The 23,484-nt window shown below is 50.8% G+C and overlaps 2 protein-coding genes across 2 annotated transcripts; both read right to left on the bottom strand.

Annotated features, from left to right (window-relative positions):
- Window positions 1-2,111: 2,111 nt before the first annotated feature.
- Window positions 2,112-3,047, bottom strand: LOC147600809 (olfactory receptor 14A16-like). Its single transcript, XM_086746617.1, has one exon. The coding sequence runs from the start codon at window positions 3,045-3,047 to the stop codon at window positions 2,112-2,114; it is 936 nt and encodes a 311-aa protein (XP_086602743.1).
- Window positions 3,048-8,007: 4,960 nt separating this feature from the next.
- On the bottom strand, window positions 8,008-12,374 carry LOC147600808 (olfactory receptor 14C36-like). The gene is made up of 2 exons (XM_086746616.1): window positions 11,365-12,374; window positions 8,008-8,062 (listed from the first exon to the last, which is right to left on the bottom strand). The coding sequence occupies exons 1-2, from the start codon at window positions 12,372-12,374 to the stop codon at window positions 8,008-8,010; spliced, it is 1,065 nt and encodes a 354-aa protein (XP_086602742.1).
- Window positions 12,375-23,484: the final 11,110 nt, after the last annotated feature.

Here is a 23,484-nt window from a genome sequence, read left to right as displayed (position 1 = left end):
TTGATACAGTTGCCCACACAGAGGTGGCCAATGCCTCCAGGATACCCAGGGGCACCTGAAGGCCCTACATGGGACTGGGAAATGTGACCCAGGGCTGATGGGAGCATTTCTGGAGCAGGAGACGGTGGGCAGGCAGGAATTGAATGGAGGAATTGAATTATGCTTAGAGAGACTTGGCTTGTTAGGGCATTTTGCATGTTAATGAGCCCTCTGGTGCCAAGTTCCTGAACTGCAGGTACCGAAAGTGGATTCAAGGGGCTCTAGAGCAGTAAAAGTCAGCAGCAAACCTCCAAGTCTCTGGGGATGTCAGTGGGCCCAACTGATGGCCATCACTGAAGAGACCATGAAGGAATGAAGAGATAAGGTTCCTGTCCCTGCGAGCTGGTGAAGTAGGAAGTCAGAGGCACTGCTTACAGGTTGAAAATCCAGTGTTTAGACAACTGTGAAAGCCCTTGACATGTTTCGTGGAGCAGGATGATCTAGTAGTGACCCCATGCCCTGGGCAGGGGGATCCTTTCCCTCATGGGATGCTGAGGGCCATTCCTGGGAGCAGTGAGATGTGAGGGTGTGTGATGCTGAGTGCAGGAGAGCAGTAGGACACCTCCCAGCCTCTATGGAGAGTGGGGAATGGGAAAAAAGCCTTGTGGCTGTAAGGAACTGGTGTACTTGTAGGGGTCTCACTGGAAGACACAGCAGCCACAGTAGAAAGGAAAAGGATTTCAGTTCTGTTGGGGGGTTCCAGTCTCAACAAAGGGACCATCTCCACCCCTGCTTCCCCACCTCACTCTGACCCCACTCTGTCCCAATTTTTACTGAACTCACAATGGCTGTGAGTTCCCCATCACCCGTGCAGCTTCTCCCAAATACCTACTAATGCTCCTTGACTAACCAAAGTGTGCCAACCCTCTGACTCACTAGAAACCTTCTATTTAGCTTTGTGCCGCAGCCCTGAACTGCACATCCTCCTCCTTCTGCTGCCTCAACATCAAAACTGAACATATTTCACTTGAGCATGACACACTCCCACCCCTCGCCATTTCACATCATCTTCCTCTCTTTTACACACACACTGCCACACACCCCCCACTGTATCCCTGCACTCCCATGTGTCTCACAATCTTTCCTCTTCCCCTGCAGTGATGGGAACTCAGCCCAGGTGGTTTGTGCTTCTTCCATGCTCATGGATGTTTCCTCAGGTCCAGACAAGCATGGAGAGTGAAGGAAGAAAACAGAGGTGTCGGGGCTGAAGGCAACTCACGGTATGGAGACAGAGGACAGTGTCTCCATGTGTTCCTTGTGCCTGTCTCCCAGACATCCTTCTGGTCCACTGCCAACAAGTCGTTCCGTGCCAGCCCCTCTCCCAGGAAAAGACTCCTGGCCCAAGGGCTCCTCAGGCTGCTGCGGCTCCCCAGCAATAGAGAAAGCTGCCCCAAGCTGGTGCATTCAGAAATAGGTTTCTCTTGGTCATTGATCCCCTCCTGGAAGCACAGAGTTGCTCCTTTGCTTATCTCCAGGGATGTCCTTGCCCCTAGAGAGCCTTTCTCCAGGGCAATGTGTCTATGCTGACCTGACTTGCTGCCCCTGTCCCCTCCCTGTGCTCTCCACATGGCCCTGAGCGGCTGTCCCTGCTCTGCAGAGTGAGGGGTCTGTGGTGAGAAAGCCATGGGGTGACAGTCCCAGGCAGATCCCTGTGTGGAATGTCAATCGTTCACCTTCTCCAGGGGAACTGGACACCCACATGTTAAGGCTCAGCCCAGGTCCATTCCCAAACACCTTGTCCCATGCTCTCCTCCCCTCATCCCATGGAGAACCCCAGCACAGCAGCACGGCACTGTGGGGGCAATTCCTTCAGCCTGACCTCAGCTTTGGAAGTAGAGCCCAACTTCCAGACACCGATATTGTAGGAACTTTCTTTTATTACAGTGATGCAACATGGGAGGCAAGCTGGACCATTGTGTCAGACACACGTGAACAGACCTCGGGGTCAGACAGGCTGGGTCCATGCCTCTGGTGAAGTGAAGTGCATGTAGGCATGGGGGAACATGCTTGTCACAGATAAAATGTCCAAAGCACAGGAGAATTTGAAATCACTTTGTAGAGACATGGGTATCTTAATGCTTCTGAAAAAGAGCTGATTGAATCAGCTTCTTCACTGTGTCTTTCAGCTCCTGGTTCCTCATGCTGTAGATGAGGGGGTTCAATGCTGGAGGCAAAACCGAGTACAGAGCTGCCACCACCATATCCAGCAATGGGGAGGAAATGGAGAGGGGCTTCAGGTAGGCAAACATGGCAGTGCTGATAAACAGGGAGACCACAGCCAGGTGAGGGAGGCACGTGGAAAAGGCTTTGTGCCGTCCCTGCTCAGAGGGGATCCTCAGCACAGCCCTGAAGATCTGCACATAGGACACAAAAATGAACACAAAACAGCCAACAAAGACAAAAGCACTAAATGCAAGAAGTTGAAATTCCCTGAGGTAGGTTTCTGAGCAGGAGAGCTTGAGGATCTGGGCGATTTCACAGAAGAACTGGTCCACAGCATTGCCCTGGCAGAGTGGCAGTGAAAATGTATTGGCAGTGTGCACCAGAGCATTGAGAAACCCACTGCCCCAGGCACCTGCTGCCATGTGGACACAAGCTCTGCTGCCCAGGAGGGTCCCATAGTGGAGGGGTTTGCAGATGGCAATGTAGCGGTCATAGGCCATGACAGTGAGAAGCCAGTACTCTGCTGAAAGGAAAAAGACGAATAAAAAGGCCTGTGTAGCACATCCTGAGTAGGAGATTGCCCTGGTGTCCCAGAGGGAATTGGCCATGGCTTTGGGAACAGTGGTGGAGATGCAGCCCAGGTCAAGGACAGAGAGGTTGAGGAGGAAGAAGTACATGGGGGTGTGGAGGCGGTGGTCACAGGCTATGGCAGTGATGATGAGGCCGTTGGCCAGGAGGGCAGCCAGGTAGATGCCCAGGAAGAGCCAGAAGTGCAAGAGCTGCAGCTCCCGTGTGTCTGCGAATGCCAGGAGGAGGAACTCAGTGATGGAGCTGCTGTTGGACATTTTCTGTTTCTGGGCATGGGGACCTGTCCAAGGAGAAGAGGCAAGGAGATAAGGCAGCGTCGTCTAAGCAAAACCTACTCCAGTTCCCATGGAACCACCCCAGACTTCCTTGCCCCTTTCAGGGAGACGTTTCTCATGTTCCTTGTATGAGCTCCACATGGTGCTGGCGGAGGTGCCACTGGGAGCAGGGAGCACTGCTGTGACGTCTTGAAGGGCAAGTCCTGCCCTACAGAAATAGGTAAATAGGAACACAGAATCATCTCAGATTAAATCTACTTTTTATACCAATGAGCTTTGAAACCTTGCTGCTCCCAATTTGCTTCACAGCAAAGTAGATTTAGATTAGAAATTAGGAAAAAATTTTTTATGATGCGCATTATAGAACACTGGAACAGGTTGCCCAGAAATGTGGTGGAAGCCTCATCCCTGGAAACGTTCAAGGCCAGGCTGGATGAGGCTCTGAGCAACCTGATCTAGTCAGGGATGTCCCTGCTCCTTGCAGGGGGGTTGGACTAGATGACCTTTGAAGGTCCCTTCCAACCCTAACCATTCTATGATTCTATGATTCTATGAAATCTACTTTTGATACCAATGAGCTTTGCAACCTTGCTGCTCCCAATTTGCTTCACAGCAAAGTGACTCTGCAGAGCAAGAGAATTCCCTGCGGCTCAGCACAGAGTGAGCGGAGCTGGTCTGTCTCTCCGTCCCAGATGCCCTGGACTTGCAGCTTTCTGAGACTGAAGGTGATCACACTGCTGTGTTTCTGTGAAAAGCCAGCAGACACTGCTGAGAGCACAGGGATCCACTGCAGACCACAGAATGTCTCACCCTTACTCAAGGTCTCAGCACCTCGCTTCTAGCCCACAGCACTCACGGCTCATTTCACCAACACAAAAGCAGGGTTTTGGCCTTAGCATCTCTCTGCTGAACCATGGGGTGTGCAGGTAACACAAAGATGTTATGGGAGATGTTTTCATCCTGAAAGGAAACTCACATCCTGGAAGGATACTGGAAGAAGTTACAGTAAGAGTTTTAAAAATGGTATCTCACTGAGGGAAAACCAGCTCCTGCCCCAGCCCCACAGCCTGCATTGCCCACAGCCCCACAGCTGAAAGCTGGGACACTTGTTCCCACGGACACAGCTGCAGGAAAGGACCCACAAGATCAGGGGGTGACTCTGCAGCTGGAACTCCCCTCCCCAGACAGCCTGACAGCAAGAACAAGATCCCAGCAGCAACACCACAGAGAGGTGGAGGCACAAGGGCAAATACAGCCAGGGCGCGGCTGAGAGAGGACAGGGCAGAGGCAGGCGGGCACTGGGGACAGCGTCCCCCTCCCCCAGCTGTGCGTGCCCCCTCCCCGACACCACCATTGCCGGGCAGCTGCTCTCAGCCCCTGTGCTCTGCAGAGGGCAGTGGGCACGTGGCTGGAGAGCTGCAGCACGGCTCTGCTGGAGCTCTGGCTGCAGAGGAGGGGGTTCATGGCTGGGACCCCGCAGCCCTGAGGGCAGAGGCTTGGGTGGGTGGGAGAGGAGGCCAGGGGGCTTGCTCAGAGCAAGGGGTCTGCACTGGAGGGGATGCTACAGAGATTTCTGAATTCTCCCTCCCACAACATTTCTGGGTTTAGTTTCCTCTCATTCCTTGATCGTAACTGTGATGCCTGGGGATTTTCCTCCTGGGAGGAGTTTCCCGGTCTGATCTCTTTTCCCTGTCAGCACTCACAGACCCCATCCCACCCTCTGTGCACTCTCCCTGGCCCCAAACACACCTGCCTGTTTGCAGAGCACTGGCTGGGTGCCTGTTCCTGTTTGGAGGTTCCAAAGGCCAGGGCAGGACAACGCTGCTGGGTGCAGCACGGGTGATGCTGGTGCTGTCCCTGGGCAGAGGAGTGGCTGAAGGCACTTGAGGAGGCGCTTAGCAGACCAACTGACCACTCACAGTTACAGCTCAGGAGTCTCAAGGACTTGTCCAAGTTTGACAGCTCCTTTTTTGATTTCTCTTTCCCTCCCCACCTTCATTAGACCCCTACCCTCAGAGTAGGAAAACAAAAACAGAGACTCAGGAAAGCGCTTTATCTCTATAGCAAACCCTGCCTTGACCTTCCTCTTGACACATACCCTTGGAAGTTTCCCAGTGGTGACGTGGAGCTGTGAGCAGCCCTGACCCACACAGCACCCTCTCGACAGCAGAAGGACCCTGCTCAGCCAGAAGTTGTTCCTCCCACCCACAGCCTCTCCCCAAACACCATGGGGAGCTCCCCGGGCAGGCTGAGTGCTGAGGCCGGCAGAGGCAGAGTCCCTGCCCCAGCACACAGCCCCTGGGGCGCAGGGACCCTGCTCTGAAGGACAGCCCTGGGCACCCCTGGCTGCACACACACATTCACACCCTGCAGCCGTCCCTGGGAGAAGGCAGCCGTCGTGCCCTGTCCCTCTGGCCGTGCAGCTGAGAAGCCCTCGTGTGGAACACATCCTGCTCCTCTACTGTGAAAGTCCTCCTGACTGTGGGATGTGACAGCTTTTGGAGGTCTTTCCACAAACTACAGACACATTGACCTTCACGCAAGTACTTACCACGTAAATGGCTGTGAATTTTTCTCTCCTGTTGAGTTCTCAACTCTTCTCCCACCCCAGGCTGCCTTTCATCTCTCTGTGCCTCGCTCCGCTCCCCTCAGCTCCTGCAGGCAGAGCCCTCAGCCCTGCTGCGCTTGGCAGAGGAGCTGCTCCTGGGCAGAGCTGTCTCTCTGCAGCGCTGCCCTGTTACCATCAGCTCCCTCCATCCCAGGAGCCCGGCCCAGCTCAGCAGCAGAGGCCCAGCCCAAGGCGGCACTTTCTCTGTCCCCTCGGGGCTCCCTCCAGCTGTCCCTGGGGCTGCAGGGGAACCTGCTGGGAAACAGCCTGCAGCCATCACTGATGGTCCCTCAGCCGGGGAGAGAGGCTTCTTTCCAGAAGCACAATTTCTCCCCTCAAAGTTACATCTAATTTTTTTTTTTTTTTAAATTGGACAGGACTCCCAGACAGAGACAGGCAGAGATCTCCTTTACCCCTCCTGAGAGAAGGGGTTCAGCTGAGGCAATGAAGGCCTCTCATCCTGCGTTTCTGTTCCCAGCATTTGAAGGAGACTCAGCTCCCTCCCATGCACACCACAAACCTACTTCGGCCACTGATCAGGTGTGCACGGAATGGACACCTGCACGTGAGCGTCTTCTCTCAACTCCCACGCTCACTAGTGGAGATGGAGGGCAGGAGCGAGGTGTTCAGGTGCAAATACCTGGCCACAGGGGAGCTGCCGGAGGTGGTGAAGGTACCTGCAGGTAACTGCAAGCTCTGATGGAGAAGTTCGCAGAGACAGGGCAACATGTCAGAGATCATCTGTTCTCCAAAGACAGCATCCTCTAGGCACAGCAATGGTTCACATCAAAACTCAGTTGACACTCAAAGTGGCATTCAGAGGCACCAATGTGAGCTGCTGCTACTTCAGGAACAGTTAGAAAGGAACCAGAAGTCTTGTGGGATGACTGCTAAATTTGGAAAGAGTCGGTGTAGGGAGAATTGCAGAATCATACAATGGATAGGGTTGGAAGGGACTTTCAAAGATCATCTCGTCCAACTCCCCTGCAAGGACCAGGGACATCTCCACCCTTATCAGGTTGCTCAGAGCCCCGTCCAACCTGACCTTGAATGTTTCCAGGGCATCCACCACCTCTCTGGGCAACCTGTGCCAGTGTTCTACCACCCTCAGTGTAAAAAAAACTTTTCTAATGTCTAATCTGAATCTGCCTCTTTCTATTTTCAAACTATTACCTCTCATCCTATCACAGCAGACCCTACTGAAGAGTTTCTCCCCATCTTTCCTGTAGGCCCCCTTTAGGAACTGGAAGGCTTCTATAAGGTCTCCCCAGGGATTTCTCTTCTCCAGGCTGAACAGCCCCAACTCTCTCAGCCTGCCCTCACAGGAGAGGTGCTCCAGCCCTCTGATCATCTTTGTGGTCTCCTCTGGACACACTCCAACAGGTCCATGTGCTTCTGATGCTGGGGTCTCCAGAACTGGATGCAGTACTCCAGGTGGGTCTCATGAGAGCAGAGTAGAGGTAGATCTGAGATAATCTATGTCTTTGCCTCAGTTGCCCCCAGCAACATCTCCCAGACTTTTGTGCTTTGAGGCAGGATTCTGGATGAGAACAACCAAGGGTGGATGGGGATCAAGGCAGGGGTTACTTGAGAAAACTACACCCTTACCAGTCCTTGAGACCAGGAGATTTGCAGACAAGGGTGCTGATAAAGTGTTTTTTCCTCAGGAGATCCTGGTCCGTTACGATCCCACTTAGGAAGGTGATCAAACTCCATGAGGTATCATTTCAACTGCTGTTCGTTAGGTCTAGCACTATAAGAGGAGTATCACAGAGGCAATCTTGTCTCCCTTGAGAAGGTGAGAACCCCAGGTGGTGAAACATTGAACGGGCTTCCGATCCAAACACTGCACAGCCTGTAGACCCCATCCATAGAACACTGCCTTCTGTTTTGGCCAGTCAAGCTACTACAGGATTTTCTCACTAGGAAACAACTCCATTCATCTTCTCTACAGTCAAACTGAAATGATGTTTTCATGAGATCTTTCTGCTGCACTGTGCGATACAGGCAAAGCCACGCAGCAGACGTAATGTCCAGTACAAAGCAGGACCAGCCTGCAGACTCTGTGTGACACTGCTGCTGAGGCTGTCCTGTGGCCAAAGGATCCATGCAGCACAGCACAGGTTTCAAGGCCGTGGTGTACGTGCAGCACAGTGCAGTCCAGCGCTAACTGCTTGATGTACCATGGTCTTCTGGTAGGGATCAGTGCTCAGGTTTCCCTGTGAGAAGATTGTGTTCTTCTGTGGTGCCACAGCTGAGTTGCTGTGCCCCAAATGTGCACTGTCAGGAGGACCCCCATGTCTTGTCACAGCAATGTGACATTTTTGGATTGAATTAGATGTGGTAAGACACCTTGCTCAACTGGGGTGCTGCGATGGAGGGACACAAGCTCTGCCAGAGGGAATGGCAGGGAGGATGAGGATGAGGAGGATGACCAATGTGTGAAGGAGCAGCTTCTCTATGAGCTGGGCAAGAGGTTGAGTTAGCTTGTGTGAGTGAGGATGGGAGAAGAAGTCAGTACGGTGACATTGTCTTGGCAGATCTAAACTACGTGATCGAGCAGAGTAGGCAGAAAAAGTCTTCTGTCAGCAACCTGAGGAAGTCTCCAGCTTAACGAGCTGGTTCCCATGGGGGACGGTAAGTGCCCTGGCATTCACTGGCCAGGCAAACAACACGGTGCCAACAATCTGGAGGTTCTTGGGATGACTTCTTAGCACAGCTGCCAGGTGGGACAACAAGGGTGATGCTCACCTGGACCTGATGCTGACCAAGAACAAAGAGCTGGCCATGGCTATGACAATCTGTGTCAGCCTTGGCTGTCATCACCATGAAATAGCAGGGTCCCAAGCACAAAGGGCAGTGAGCAAGGCCAGCAGCAGAGCACGGGCCCGTGGACTGCGGAGCAGGAGTCTGTGCTGTCCTTGGGAGACTGATACAAGCGGTGCCTTGGGGAGCAGCTCTGAAGGGTGGAGGAGCTCAGGCAATCCGGTAGGCCTTACAGGACAGCCTTCTCCAAGGACAAGAGTGATCTCTCCAAATAACCTTGGAAAGAAGCAAGCATCTCAGGAGGCTGCTTGTCTGAACTGCCTGAGCTCCAGGACAGAAAGGCAGCACGCAGGAGGTGGAAGCAGGGGAAGCTGCAAAGGAGGAATTTAGATTTCACGAAAGCTCCCATAGTCTTGATAGTTGCGGAGAAGGGGAACAGAAGCAAAATGAGCTGATCCAGGCTTAGAGGGTCATGCTGAACGAGTCACACTCTGCCTGGAGGCCTGTAACAAGTGTGCACTGCAGACATTTGCATCTTGACTGCATGCCTCAGGCTAGGAGATGGGGAATGTCCCTGGCTGTACCAGTCCATCCACATCTCTCGAGATGTTGAGTCTAGATGGTGCAGAGGGCCACAAAGATGATCAGTGGGCTGGAGCACCTTTCCTATGAGGACAGGCTGAGAGAGTTGGCACTGTTCAGCCTGAGAAGAGGAGGCTCAAGGGAGACCTTATAGGGGCCTTCTGGTACCCCAAGGGGGTCTACAGTAGAGATAGGGAGGAACTCTTCAGTAGGCCTGTTGAGGAAGAATGAGGGGTAATGATTTTAAAATAGAAAAAGGTAGATTGAGATTAGACACCAGGAAAATTTTTTTTACAGTGGAGGTGGTGGCACACAGGAACAGGTTGCTCAGAGAGGTGGTGGATGTCCCATCCCTGGAAACACTCAAGGCCAGGTTGGACGGGGCTCTGAGCAACCTGATCCGGTTGAAGATGTTCCTGCTCACTGCAGGGGGTTGGACTAGATGACTTTTAAAGGTCACTTCAAACCCAAACCATTCTATGGTCTATGATCTCGAGAGGTACCTCTCAAACTGAACTGTTCTGTGAGCATAAAGGAGAAAAGTAAGGCAGAAAGATGTGAATTACACACAGCCCACAGAAATACAGAGTGGATGCTGTGGAGAGGACTCATGGTGGATCAGAGGAGGAGTGTGAGGAAGAAGGAGGGGCAGAGTTGGACTGTCGTACACTGATGGAACCTTTCCATTTCCCACCCCCCTGTGCCTGTCAGGGATGAAGTGTGTAGAAGAATTGGGAATGAAGGAGCAATGTGAGCCTGGGAAAAAGGAGTCTGGTGGGGGAAAGACTTTGATATTTTTGTTGTAGTTTCTCACTATCCACATCTGTTAATTAACAATAAATTAAATTGATCTCTCCATTACCACTGACAATAATTAGTAAACGATTAGCCTGTCTTTATCGTGACCCATGAGCTATTCTGTCTTTTTTTTTTTTTTATTTTTGTCCTGTTGAGTCAGGTCAGTGGGTGAGCAGCTGAGTTGGTGTCCTGCTGCTGGTCAAGGTTAACCCACCACAGGACCACATCAGGACTGCTGTGTCCAGTATGGAGCTCACCAGCACAAGAAAGGCCCTGACAGACTGGAGCGAGTCCTGCAGAGGCCAGAAGCTTGGGGCCTGGAGCATGTTATGGTCAAGGAGAGGCTGAGTGAGCTGTGTTTTTTGAGATCCCTCAGAGCCAAAAACTGGAGCAAGGACCCAGGCCAGCTGGTGGGATCTCCATCAATGGAGATTTTCAGTAGTTGTCAAGACAAGGCCATGAGCACCTGATCTAGCTGGAGCTGTCTGAGAAAGGGCTTGGCTGACAGACCAGCTGTGGCAAGAGCTGTGGTACTGGGTGTGTAATGACTTCCAACAGGAAAATAGTTTCCTTTTTATTAGTAATGCTGGTGGAGTTGGGCATCACTGAGCCCTGGAGGAAGAAGGAGGTGATCATGCATCAGAGGGTCCTTCTCAGGGCTGGGGTCTCTGGGCAGAAGTGGAACTGGCCAGTGTGTGGGACTGGTCTGGGACAATTTTTTCTGAGTCAGCTTCTTGGGATGTCAATGGAACATGGCACAGACCCTTAATCCCAACTGCATCGTTTGCCCTCTTCTCTGCCCCCACTATCTCCACTAACCAGGACAAATTCCTGGCCCTGGGGCTCCTCAAACAGCTCCCAACATCTCTTCACTTCCCTCCCTTGCCTGCTGAGTCCCCACTGACTCCTATGGCATTGCAGCATCCTCTTTGTGGATACCTTGATTCAATGCTTCGCTTTGGAACAACTTAATCTTTTGAGTTTCCATTCACTCCCACCCCGGGGTACATGGTGAGTCTGCATCCTGTCCTGACATCTTCATATTAATTTCCAGAGAAATTGTACATCCATCAGTGCGGTCATACATGAAGGAGGCTGAGGAGGCAATGGGCAGCCCATGCACCATCTCCACTGCCATTGGACTCCAAGAAGAGAGCCTTTAAAACAATAACTTCTGGTGCAATTAAACCCAATTAAATTGTGAGCTTAAGACAAAACATCAGGAGAATGCAAGGAGAAAAGGCACTTCAAAAGACCAATTCCTTGGAAAATTTTTCTGCAGCAATGTTGGAGGAAGAGCCCAGCCTTCAGACAATGCACACAGGAAATGTCCTTTTATTGAACAGGCTGCTAGTGGACGGGTCACATCAGGCACAGTGTGGTGCATGCACTCAGACACAACAGGATCAAGTCTCAAGACAAGTAGTAGAAACCGAGAAAATTTTATATAAGTAGAATTATCTGGGAGAAAAAGAACCTCAATTTCTCATCTAACATATACTTTGGGAAACATGCTGAGGAGGGGAGTTAGGCTGTTTGCAGTGCATCTGTGTCCCTTGGACCACTTTCCGTAGGGCATTCTTCAGCTCCTGGTTCCGCATGCTGTAGAGGAGGGGGTTCACTGCTGGAGGCAGCACCGAGTACAGAAATGACACAGCCAGGTTCAGAGATGGGGAGGAGATGGAGGGGGGCTTGAAGTAGGCAACCATGGCAGTGCTGATAAAGAGGGACACCACAGCCAGGTGAGGGAGGCACGTGGAAAAGGCTTTGTGCCGTCCTTGCTCAGAGGGGATCCTCAGCACAGCCCTGAAGATCTGCACATAGGACACAACAATGAACACAAAACAGCCAAATGCAACACAGGCGCTGACCACAAGAAGCCCAACTTCCCTGAGGTAGGAGTCTGAGCAGGAGAGCTTGAGGATCTGGGGGATTTCACAGAAGAACTGGTCCACAGCATTGCCCTGGCAGAATGGCAGTGAAAATGTATTGGCAGTGTGCAGCAGAGCATAGAGAAACCCACTGCCCCAGGCAGCTGCTGCCATGTGGACGCAAGCTCTACTGCCCAGGAGGGTCCCGTAGTGCAGGGGTCTGCAGATGGCAATGTAGCGGTCATAGGCCATGACAGTGAGAAGCCAGTACTCTGCTGAAAGGAAAAAGACGAATAAAAAGGCCTGTGTAGCACATCCTGAGTAGGAGATTGCCCTGGTGTCCCAGAGGGAATTGGCCATGGCTTTGGGAACAGTGGTGGAGATGCAGCCCAGGTCAAGGACAGAGAGGTTGAGGAGGAAGAAGTACATGGGAGTGTGGAGGCGGTGGTCGCAGGCTATGGCAGTGATGATGAGGCCGTTGCCCAGGAGGGCAGCCAGGTAGATGCCCAGGAAGAGCCAGAAGTGCAAGAGCTGCAGCTCCCGTGTGTCTGCGAATGCCAGGAGGAGGAACTCAGTGATGGAGCTGCTGTTGGACATTTCCTTCCTTTGGGCACTGGGTGCTGTCCAAGGAGAAAAATTCAGAGAAGTGTTAGGACAGAAAACTCTCAGTAAAACCTCTTCCATCTCCCCTAGAACCTCCCACTCCCCCAGCCTCTGTCCTTCCAGAAAGACCTTCGTGCAGCTCCCTGGCTGAGCTCTGGGTTCTGCTGGCTGAGGGTGCAATGGGGAGCAGATGATGATGCCGTGGGCTCCTGAGGAGTCAGTGCTGCTGTGCACCAACAGGCAGGTAGGAACCAGGAGTGATCTCTGTTTAAATCCCCTCATGAAATCAACGACATTTCAGCATTGTCCCTCCCAACTCACCCGGCTGCAGAGCAGAGCTGTGGGGGGTTGGTTGTGTTTGTTTTACTTTTTGAAGGCAGACAGCCTTGAATTTTCTGTTCTGCTACAAGTGCTGCATTGGGAGAGCTGGGCTGCAAACAGGCAGACCCTTAGTGCAGAGTGAGTCCATTAAACTTGATCCCAGCTGCCCTGGGCTTGCACCTCTTTAATCTGGAGGACGATCACACCCCGCTGTTCCCTTGAAAAGAAAATTGGAGACTGCTGAGAGCAGAGGAATCCAGTTTAAAACTCCCCTCCCCCGTAAAACTCCCCTCAGTAAAGATCTGTGAGCTTTCTGATCCCTTGAAGATGGGGTGTCTGGCAAAAAGAGCCAGCTTCATCCCCACCCTCTGGACTGCATTGCCCAGAGACCCACAGGCCAGAAGAGGGCTTGGGCACCTTGCTGCCATGGACACATCTGCACGGCAAGGCCTGCAGGGACAGTGGCTGAGCTGCTGCTGAACCCCCATCCCCAGAGAGCCTGAAAACAAGAGCAGCAGCAGCAGGGGCAGGTGGAGAAAGAAGGAGAAATGCCCCAGTGCTTCTGCCCAGGGCAGCAAGGCCATGGAGGGGCTGAGGGGCACTCAGGAGTCTCCTGTGCTGGAGCTCTGGCTGCAGCGGCTACAACTCACAGAGCCCATCCCACCCACCGTGTGCTCACCCCTGTCATCAGGAAACCTCCTGGCAGCAGGACCCTGCCCAGGCCCATCTTTCTGTTGGCCAGTCCTAAGGAGTGGGTCAGAAAAACACTGAAGAGATGACTGAGCTCTCTGTAGGCAAAGGAATGATGAAGGAGCTTTATCAAGTTGCTCTCAGACCTGCTGATCTGTCAGTGTAACACTATAGGAGCCTCCTTCTCTTGTCCAAATGTTTCCAATGATGGGGCACCAACCACGTCTCTGGGCAACCTGCTCCTGTATTTCATGAACCTTATTGTAAAATTTTTTTTCCAAATATCTCGTCTGAATCTAGCTCTGTCTATTTTAAAACCAGTACCTTTCACCCCATCACAACAGGCCCTACTGAAGAGTTATTTCTGTAAGGCCCCCTTTAGATATTGGACGACCGCTATAAGGTCTCCCTGGAGCCTTGTCTTCTGCAGGGTGAACTGCACCTCTCTCAGCCTGTCCTGATAGGAGAGGTGCTCCAGCCCTCTGATCATCTTCATGGACTTCCCTCGACTCTCTCCAACTGCTGACCTTTGGGTTCTGCTGGCTGAGGGTGCAATGGGGAGCAGATGATGATGCCGTGGGCTCCTGAGGAGTCAGTGCTGCTGTGCACCAACAGGCAGGTAGGAACCAGCAGTGATCTCTGTTTAAATCCCCTCATGAAATCAATGACATTTCAGCACTGTCCCTCCCAACTCACCCAACTGCAGAGCAGAGCTGTCGGGGGGTGGTTATGTTTGTTTTGCTCCTGCCCCCTGTCCCACCTGAGGAGGGTTTGCTGAAGGCAGACATCCCTGGCATCTCTGCTACACTGCAGGTGCCATCCTGAGAGCCCTGGGAGGCAAAGGGACAGAGCCTTGGTGCACAGGGAGGACAGACAGTATGTCCATCCGTCCTGCTGTCAGCTGCCCTGGGCTCACACCTCTCTGAGCCAGAGGATGAGCACACTCAGCTCTTCCCCTGGAAGGAACTGGATGCTCCTCAGAAGAGAGGAACCCAGTTTCAAAATGCAGATGATCTCCACACTCTTCTCTCCAGGGAAGAGCTGTGAGGGTATGGATGCCCTAAAGACGGGGTGTCCTTAAGAGAGAGCCAGCTTCATCCCCACCCTCTGGACTGCATTGCCCAGAGACCCAGGGAATCCCTGCTCTGGAGCATCTCCTCCTCCACGCTGGAGAGAGATCTCTGTGGGCTGTGGCAGCTGGACAAGACCCCTCCAGGAAGCTCCTGTTCATTGCCCTGCAGCCAGAGACTTACCGTGCAGAGGGCTGTGAAGGTTTCTCCTCCAGTGAGCTCTCAGCCCAGGCCGCCTTTACCCTCTCTCTACCCTGCCTGTCCCCACTCAGTGCCTGCAGCAGTGCCCTCCGCCCTGCTGCGCTTGGCAGAGCAGCTGCTCCTGGGCAGAGCTGTCTCTCTGCCGTTCTGCCTCCTTGCCGTGAGCTCCCTGCGTCCCAGGAGCCTGGAGCAGCTCAGCAGCAGAGGACCAGCCCAAGGCGTTGTAATATCCTCTCTGGTGGGTTTGGGGACAAGTCCATGAACCTCAGACAAGGTGAGGAAGTTGAGGAAACCTCTCCAGAAGTCAAAGTCAGATGCAAACTCCAAAGTTTCTTGGAGCACTAATGGGTCCCACTGAGGGACATTACTGACAAAGCCTCCCTGGGGCTGGTGAGAGCAGAAACCTGGAGGCAGAGATGACAGGCAAAGGCAATGTAGAGGTGGCTCTGATGCTGAGCAAATCTGAATGGGCATTATCTCTTTCTTATATTGTTTCTCACTGTGAAGAACAGCTTCACCACCACTGAAACCCCCATTGAAGCACTCTTAGGCTACTCCTATACTGTCTGGAGCATCCACAACGTTGGGCCAAAGAAGCCCATGTTCCTCAGCCATCCCACACAGGTCATGTGCACCAGGTCCCAAACACCACCTCTACAGACCTCCTCTGGTCACTCTGCAGTTCCTTCCTACTTCTTTGAAATGGGGAGCCCCACACTGGGACACACCTGTCTGTGTGGGACCACAGCCGTCCTGAGATGAGTGGGATCATACCTCAGGTTGTCTGGGTGGCCCATGCTCCTCCTAATGCAGCCTTGTATGCAGCTGGGCTTCCTCATGGTGAGCACCTATGGTGTCCCTCATAGTGCCCACCACCTTCTCCTCATGGTCCCTGCTCAGTCAATCAGATTTCAGCCTGCCCTGTTGTATTTGGTTAATCTCTCCACTCTGCAGGACTGGACATTACTCCTTGTAAAACTTCCAGAGGTTTCTGTTGGCCAAAGCCCAGAGTTTCTCCAGGTTCCCATGAACTGAGCCAGCTGTTCATGTTTGTGTGCAGATGGCTCACCATGATGGTGGTGTCTCTCACAAGGTAACAGCAGGAGGAGTTGCAGGGCACTACAAATAACACCTCCAGGAGAAACTGTGGGGTCTGGGGGATCTACAAGTCACAAGGCCACAGACCTGTGCTCGGAGGGGAAGTTGCCCTTTATGGGAGAGAGCAGCAGGAGGGCCTGGAGTTCTGCCTGGGGACAATGAGTCAGCTGAGAGCTGAGTGGTCAACATGAGAGGGCAGAACATGGGCAACGTTGTGGTTGGTGGATGTCTGGTGGTGACCCCTTGGTCAGGAAGAGGAAGTAGATGAGGCCTTCTTCAGGGAATTGGAAGAAGCCTCATGTTTGCAGGCCCTGGTCCCAAAAGCAGATCTAAACTATCCCAGTATTTTGTGAAGGAGGATCAAAGCCAGGCGCAAGCAGTCCAGGAGGTTTTTGGAGCACAATGACGACATCTTCCTGACAAGGGTGACTGAGCAGTCAGAGAGGTGAGGTGCCCTGTGGGACTTCATACTTACATTTGTCTGTGTGTGTTCTTGTGTGGGCCTGGGGGAACTGGGGGATGAGGGGATCCCAGGGCCAGCTGCTGGATAGACAGAGGGTCTAAAACCAGCTCCTGAAGGGAACCACACTGTGTGTGTGTCTGCAGAGTGCTGTGAACATTTCCCTCCCAATTATGCAAATCAGCCTTTATAGTATGCAAGAATTTTAACCTGAGAGAGGGAGAGAGACAGAGAGATTTCACATTGTGTACGGATTGCTCATGCGCAAGGAAGCAAACTGACAGACACCAGCTCCTCACAAGAACCTGAAGGACACTCTGGACCTGAAAACAAAGACTTTACCTCTCGGAATCTCAGAGCTGTGCATGAGGGATAAAAAACACCCCCGAAACTCAACGCCAGCATGCCAGTCCCTCTAACACAGCTTTGAGACCCTCCCAGTGTCTGGCACCACAGACAAGTAAGCATAGCAAGAGCAACTCCAGGGACATCTGGATTAATCATCGTTAATCTGTGGCGATGACACAGAAATACAGTTGCTTTGCAAAGTTTTATTATGATTAGTAATCAGGAGTGTATTTGTTAACTAGTGATTAGTCAAATATTGTTGTACCTCAATGTTTGTAGGGTATAAGAACCCCATGTAAACCAGATTTGAGGTGCCCCAGTTTGGCTGGACAACACTCATGAACATGAATAAATATTCACTCTGGTAATTCTGTAAGTGCATCCTAGGTTCTCAGTCGGCATTGGCCAGTTGGGAATTTTTGTAACACTTTGGAAACCCAGAAAGGACACAGCTGACTCACCTGGTCCAATGTCTCTCTCCCATGCGTACCCCGTGACCTGCACTGCTGCCTTGTTGCCGGGTTCCTCTCAAGAGGCTGGAGCACAGGGTGATCAGTGAAGTGTGGAGCTTGTTTGGAAGTAAGGAGGTGATTTTGGAATAATGGGATGCCGAGGAAGGATAGTGGAAGATTCCCCAGCAGATTAATTGCTGCAACACTGGAACCTGATGGGATGGCTGAGTCACCAAAAAGCCAAGCCGTGTGTCAGGAAATTTGGCCAGGAGTGACTGCCTTTGGTGATGTGAACCAACCGTGGCCGCACTCTGGTTCTTTTGATTAAGCTGAGTTAATTATGCCAGCAATGGGAGATCTGGTTCCCATCACAAGAAGTAGCCCTTGGTATGTCTGGGATACTTACAGGTATCAAAGCAAATGTTCCCCTCCAGAGTGGAGAAAAAGTAGGGTTGTGAACAAATGGGAAAAATAGTATCTCTTTACATTCCAGAGCTTTTAAATCTGAGAGAGAAGTTTCCCCTCCAGGTTGGAAATTGAGTAAAAGTCTCTGTCTGAACAGGAAAATCAGGGACGTGCCACATTCAGCTCCACCTGCCCATGCTACTGCTCTTTCTTCTGCTTTTGATCTGGTTTTGGCTCCAGCTGCTGCTTCTGGTTTGCAAACAGCTCTCCAACAAGAAATAAAAGAGCTGGGACCGGAACCTGGTCAGCTTTCTGTGGGAACAACCTACGTGCCATTTGCACCTGCTGATTTGGGTTTGGGGTAACAAGTGCCCAGAGTGGGATGACACAGGGAAGGTGATGCAAACTGTAGGTGGCATCTTTGGCATCTCTAGCCCTCTGTGGGCTGACGTGCAGGGAGTGTTTGAGACTCTTTTCACTGCTGATGACAGAATTGAAATCTGGGAAACAATTAGCAAATGGGCCTGTGAAGCACAGGGCAGAACTCCATGGCCAACCAGTGACCCAGGTCAGTCCCTCAAATTTACCAGCCAATACAGATGCGCTGTGAACCGTGACAGGAGATTGTCAGAGTCGTTAGAACTGCCAGGAAGGAAGACTGTAAATGGGGCTAAGATCCGAGGATGCCATCAAGGATATGCTGAACATCCTTCTCAATATTACACCCAATTGTTTAAACAAGTGAGCATGTTTAGAGGAGTCAGCCCTGGAAATGAGGAAAATCAGACTTTGATGGTCTCTTTCTTTGTAGATCAGGCAGCCTCACGTATTAAGAAATATTTTTCTAAGCCCAGGATGGCCGGGCAAAGGCTTGGATGAAATTGCATTGCTACATTCATGTTTAATGGAAAAGATGAAAGACAGCTGCAGCAAAACCCTCAGAAAGGAGAGGCACACAAAGCTCGTCTGCTGGCAGTGGCATTGAACAATAATCCTAGGTTGAGAGGACAGGGCGGGGGAGATTTCCAAGGTGGAGGCAGAGGAGAAAATGTCAGAAGCACTGGATCTCTAAGAAGAGGAGACTGTTGTAAACTGTTGTCGGTATCCTGGACAACAAGGCCATCGGAAACGGGAGTGCCCAGGATGACAAAACCCAAGGTAAAAGTGCAGAACAAAACCCAGGCCTCCCTAAAGGACCTCTCGCTGCTGCGGTGCAATCTTTCCTTGCTGTACGCAAAAAGGACAGCTCGGTGTCACCCAGGATTGGCAGTTAGCAGGGACCTGTGGTGCAGTCACTCCAGGAGCCTCTCAATAGGATTTTCTTTATGCTCCTTCTTATGAGAATCTTACATCTTTTCATTGATGAACGTAAATATTCCTGACTGATAGATACAGGGGCAAAGTTTTCTTCTCTAAACCAGTGCACTCAGCCATCTGAATCTCGATAACTTTCAGTATCTACTTGGGGAAAGATACAGCTAACATGAGCAAGATTCCCATCAAAGCTTTCCTGGGTTCTCCATTATTTTTCTAAAATTTTAGTAGAAAATTTGCAGGACGTTGGGTTTTTTAAAAAATAGAACTGGTTTTGGTATATGATGTGAAGGATTCATTAGGAATCTTACGTAGCTGACACCTGTACCTTCCTGTTTGCCTTGCTGAGAAGGGCCATCGGGCTTCTCCACATAAGATACAGTTTGTAAGAGAAGTGTAAAGTATCTGGGTTTCATTCTCTGACAAGGGGAGGTCATTTACTTGAGGAATGTACTAGAGCCAGTGAAAATTGTGGCAGTAAAAACACGGACTGCGTGGATGGTGTTCCAGAGACCTTTATTGTTAGTAGGCGTTTTACACTCTAAGTTACACACGAAGTGCACACACTTAATTATCTGATTTGATTGGTAGCAATTTACTGTTCACGTGCCTTATGCTTCATTTGGATTGGTTATAGGTTTTTGGTTGTCTTTACTATTTTTGCCTTTGCTATTTCCTTTTCTTGTTCTAGTTGCTGTTTTTTGTTATTGAGCAAGCGTTGTTCCAGGACATAGCCCAAATTCGTCAATGTCAAACAGCTGCGTTGCACTTTCTGCCTCCACAATGCAAAATAAAAAAAATAGAACAGCAAAAGATAGACTGGAACTTTATTGTATTCCTGGGACTTATATGTAGATGGTGGGTCCTTATTAATGATGGAATAATGTGTATTCATATACTCTCCTCAGGGCATCCTTGAGCTCCTTGTTCCTCCTGCTGTAGATGCGGGGGTTCACTGCTGGAGGCACCACTCAGTACTGAACTGCCAGAAATAGATTTAGAACTGGGGAGGAGATGGGGATGCTTTTGTTGTTGTGATTCTTGTAAATACTGATATTCTTGGGGAAATTACAGAAACATTTGAAGGATAATGGAAGGATTACCATCTGAGTAGCCCTGCAGTGAACTGACTCCTCTTTGCCAATGTCTCATCACCAGTGCACAGCTAAGCCTGAGCTATTTTGGATGTACTGTAAAAAGTGCTGAGCAGAAGGAGATAATCACTTCTCCTGGCTGTGGTGCTGCTCATGCAGCCCTGGATGCTGTTGGCCACCTTCTCTGCTGGGTCCTGTTTTGCCTCATGAAACTGAAGGACCACCACAGCCTTTTCCCACAGAGCTGTTGCCCAGCCACACAGCTCCTGGCCTCTGTCACTGCAGCCTGTAATTCCCCTGCTCAGTCCTTGGGTCTTTTTAGAACATGGACGCAAGATTGGCTTTTTGCTTTCTCCACTCTTTATGACCTCACAAAATGTCTTGGAACAGCCTTGCTATGACATCATCCTGGTCTCCTAGCACCCTAAGATCCATCCCATCTGGTGCAACAGACTCTTAATGCTTGACCTTACCTAAGTAACCTCTGACTTCATCTCCATCCACTGCTGTGTTCTGGCTGGGCTCTGCCTTTTAGGCACACACAACTGAGAGACCTTGCTGGAGAAGACAAAGGCCAAGAGTACCTCAAACCTATCTATTCCTGCTCTTACTAAACCCAGCAGTGGCCACACATTCTCTTCATTTCTTCTTTCACTTTTCCTCAAGTAGGAACAGCTGATTGTTTTGCCCCTGAACTCCCTTGCAAGTGTCAACTCTGCAGCTTTCCTAAAACCAACCCTATTTCTGAATTCCTTCTTTCTTTCAAGTCTCTGCATCCATCTCCTGTATGCTTCCTTTTTGCCATGGAGCTTTCCCAGGAATTTCCTGCTTCCTCAAGCATCTCTCCTGAATATCTCTTCTTGTTTTCCTGACTGTTGGTGCAGACGGTCTTGGACTTGAAAAGCGCTGTCCTTGAAGACCAGCTCTACTGAGCTCTGCTGCCCTTCTGTGCTGCTCACATGGGCTCCCCCACTACAAATCACAAGACTAGGCCAATGCCTCCTTCTCTGAGGTCGGGCATCTGCACTTTTCTATTTTCCTTCCTGTCACGAACCGATAAATATCCGGCCGTGAAAGGGACGAATTTATCGGTTAAAGAATTAAGACACAACGGTGTCATACGCGTATGTTGGTTCTTTATTTCATTCACACACAAAGGATAATGGCGGGGAGAGAAAGAGAAGGAAAGAAGAGAGAATAAAAGAGAAAAAAAGAGGTGATAAAATACCACCATGGAGAGTCAGCGTCCTGAAAGTCCGTCTTACAGAGTGGATGGGGTGGGCGCCTCAAAAGGATGACAATGCCACCACGGAGAATCGTCGTCCCGAAGGTCCATCTGAGTGGGGTGGAGATCCTCAGACGGGTTCATGCGGCGACACTTTTTGTAGTCCTGTGTATCAGCCCCCCCTTCTTGATGTTTTGGGGGCCTTTACCAGTCTTTCCATCTTAGGAGGTCAGGTGCTTCCTGCCTGTGGTTTAGCTTGTGATTGCTGCATCATGCTGATCGGTCTCTGTGGTGGTGGGCGTTAGCTCTCTGCAAATGCAAGGCCCGCTTGTTCTTGGTAAGCCGTGCGGTTACCTGATGTCCAGCAAGACAGTGTCCACAAAGTCATTTTGCATCCCCCAGAGCAGGCCTCCATTGTGCAGTCCCTTGGCAATGCTGTGCATGCTTGGTATCGTCCCGGGCCTGAGCTCATGCACAGGGTTTGGCTCTATTCTGGGGGAAGGGTACAAAAACAAGACACCCCGTTTTGCAGTTCTTGGAGTTTATAAGCACATGTTGCTGCTTCAGCTACAAAACCAGGATATTTTTCTAGACATTCTTTCACAGTTATTGAAGTTTTTAGCATTGTGGGTTGTGGATGTTTTGGTCGGTTTCATCCATCCTTTAGCGATATTGAGACATTAATTAACCTTTTCTGTCTCTGACAAGGGAGGTAGATTTAGATTAGATATTAGGAATTTATTTTTTTAAACTGAGGGTGGTGGAACCCTGGCCCAGGTTGCCCAGAGAGGTGGTGAATGTCCCGTACCTGGTAAAATTCAAGGCCAGGTTGGATGAGGCTCTGAGGAACCTGATCTGGTTGAAGATGTCCATGCTCCCTGCAGAGGTGTTAGACTAGACAACATTTAAAGGTTCCTTCCAAACGTAAATATTCTAGGATTCTAAAATTTCCGCTTAAATAATATTATTCTTGGCATTCGATTCCTGGGTTCTTTTGATCCAAACACCTCATGTAAAAATGGAGCTAGACTCCTTGTGTAGAGAGACACAATAAAGAAACCAGTTCAAAATTGTTTTTCCAAGCTCCCATCTCTATTGAACTTCTCTGAACCAAGGTGCAGCTGCAGCATGCAGGAGGGGTTCAGGAGCCAAGAGTCCAGATGCCGCATGGGGACCTACGGCCTTTCCAATGCTCTCCAGTTTCCCCCTGCCCTTGCACCTTGTTCAGAATCAGATCCCTCTCAAGTACCCAGGTGCTGCTTTGAGCTTCAGAGAGTCAGAAGCCTCGCCTCATCTCTCAGCAATAGGATTATCTCTTCATGCAGCTCCTTCACTGTGTTTGTATCTACCTGTGAAAAGCATCTCCAGTGAGGTTATCCTTTGTGGGTGGTGAACCTCATTGGAAGCACCTTAGACTTAGCATACAGATGAGGAGTGTGGGTTCTTGTTTATTAAACTTTACCATCCTCTCCTTCCCTTTGTTTGCAATGAAGGAAACCCTGCTGTGCCTGTGTGCAGCCAGGTCTCTCAGGAAAGCAGGTGGGAGTTGGTGCAGAGGAGCTGTCACCTCCAGCTGCAGACTTGGGTGGAGAAGTCTGATGTCAGGAAAAGTGATGCAAGTCCCAGGGGGTCGATGAGAGAAATGGTGGGGCTGGAGTGGTGAGGAATCAGGTTGTCCATGCAGTGTCTGACCTCCAGGAGGAGCTGGTCCTACCCATCCTGATACCATTAGCAAATCCCCTGCGTCCATATCTACTGGACAATGCTGCAATCACTCCTTCTGACAACTGAAAAAGTAATAAAATTGAAAGAAAATTAAGAAACTTAAAAGTAAAAAATACTTTTGTGTTAAATACTCAGTGAAAACTTCCCCTTTATGTCCACTCTGGAGACCTCTCCAATTAGCTGTCCAAGACTTGAAGATTGTAGGAAATAATTGGAAGAGACATGGCTTTTTGCATTTTAATGAGCCCCAGGGTGCATTTGGTGCTGAGACCATGAACCTCAGACACTGAGAGGAGCCTGGACAAACCCCTGAAGAAGCCAATGTCAGAAGCAACCCCTACAGCTTCAGGGAGTATTAATGGGTCCCACTGAGGATCCTTACCAACAAAGCCTCCCTGGGGGCTGATTAGAGGAGAAAATGGGAGGCAGAGATGAGAGGCAGGCAAAGGCGATGTAAAGGTGGCTCTGATGCTGAGTGAACCTCCATGTGTTGCATGAAGACAAAGGGCCATGGCCTGACCCCCAGCCCCTGGGAAGGGAGATCCTGTGGGTCACACATTGCTCAGGGCTTTTCCTGGGGCAGTGTGATGTGGGAATGTGTGATGCCAAGTGCAGAACTACGGTGCGATGGTTATGGGTCTCTCCTTGGTGGGGTGAGGAGGCCTTCATGTCCTGGTCCCACCAACGTATGGTGTCTCCTGCTAGGCCTTGGTGGTTCACATAACAGCCATAGTGGTGATAAAGACCTTGTCTCTGTTGGGGGCTTTTAGCCTTGCCACAGCCCTTGA

Source organism: Chlamydotis macqueenii, chromosome 4 (assembly GCF_036417535.1).
Source record: "Chlamydotis macqueenii isolate bChlMac1 chromosome 4, bChlMac1.mat, whole genome shotgun sequence".
Classification (NCBI taxonomy): Eukaryota; Metazoa; Chordata; class Aves; order Otidiformes; family Otididae; genus Chlamydotis; species Chlamydotis macqueenii.
Note: the sequence above shows the minus strand (reverse complement) of the source record. Positions and strands in the feature narration are given on the sequence as shown.

What these genes read in the sequence shown, in the direction of transcription:
- LOC147600809 (XM_086746617.1), bottom strand. Translation starts at nt 3,047, where the DNA reads ATGTCCAACAGCAGCTCCATCACTGAGTTCCTCCTCCTGGCATTCGCA.
- LOC147600808 (XM_086746616.1), bottom strand. Translation starts at nt 12,374, where the DNA reads ATGGAAGAGGTTTTACTGAGAGTTTTCTGTCCTAACACTTCTCTGAAT. An exon ending in GTGGTCCAAGGGACACAGAT is followed by an intron (nt 8,063 to 11,364) that starts GCACTGCAAACA and finishes CCTCTGGCAGAG; the next exon opens with CTTGTGTCCCTCCATCGCAG.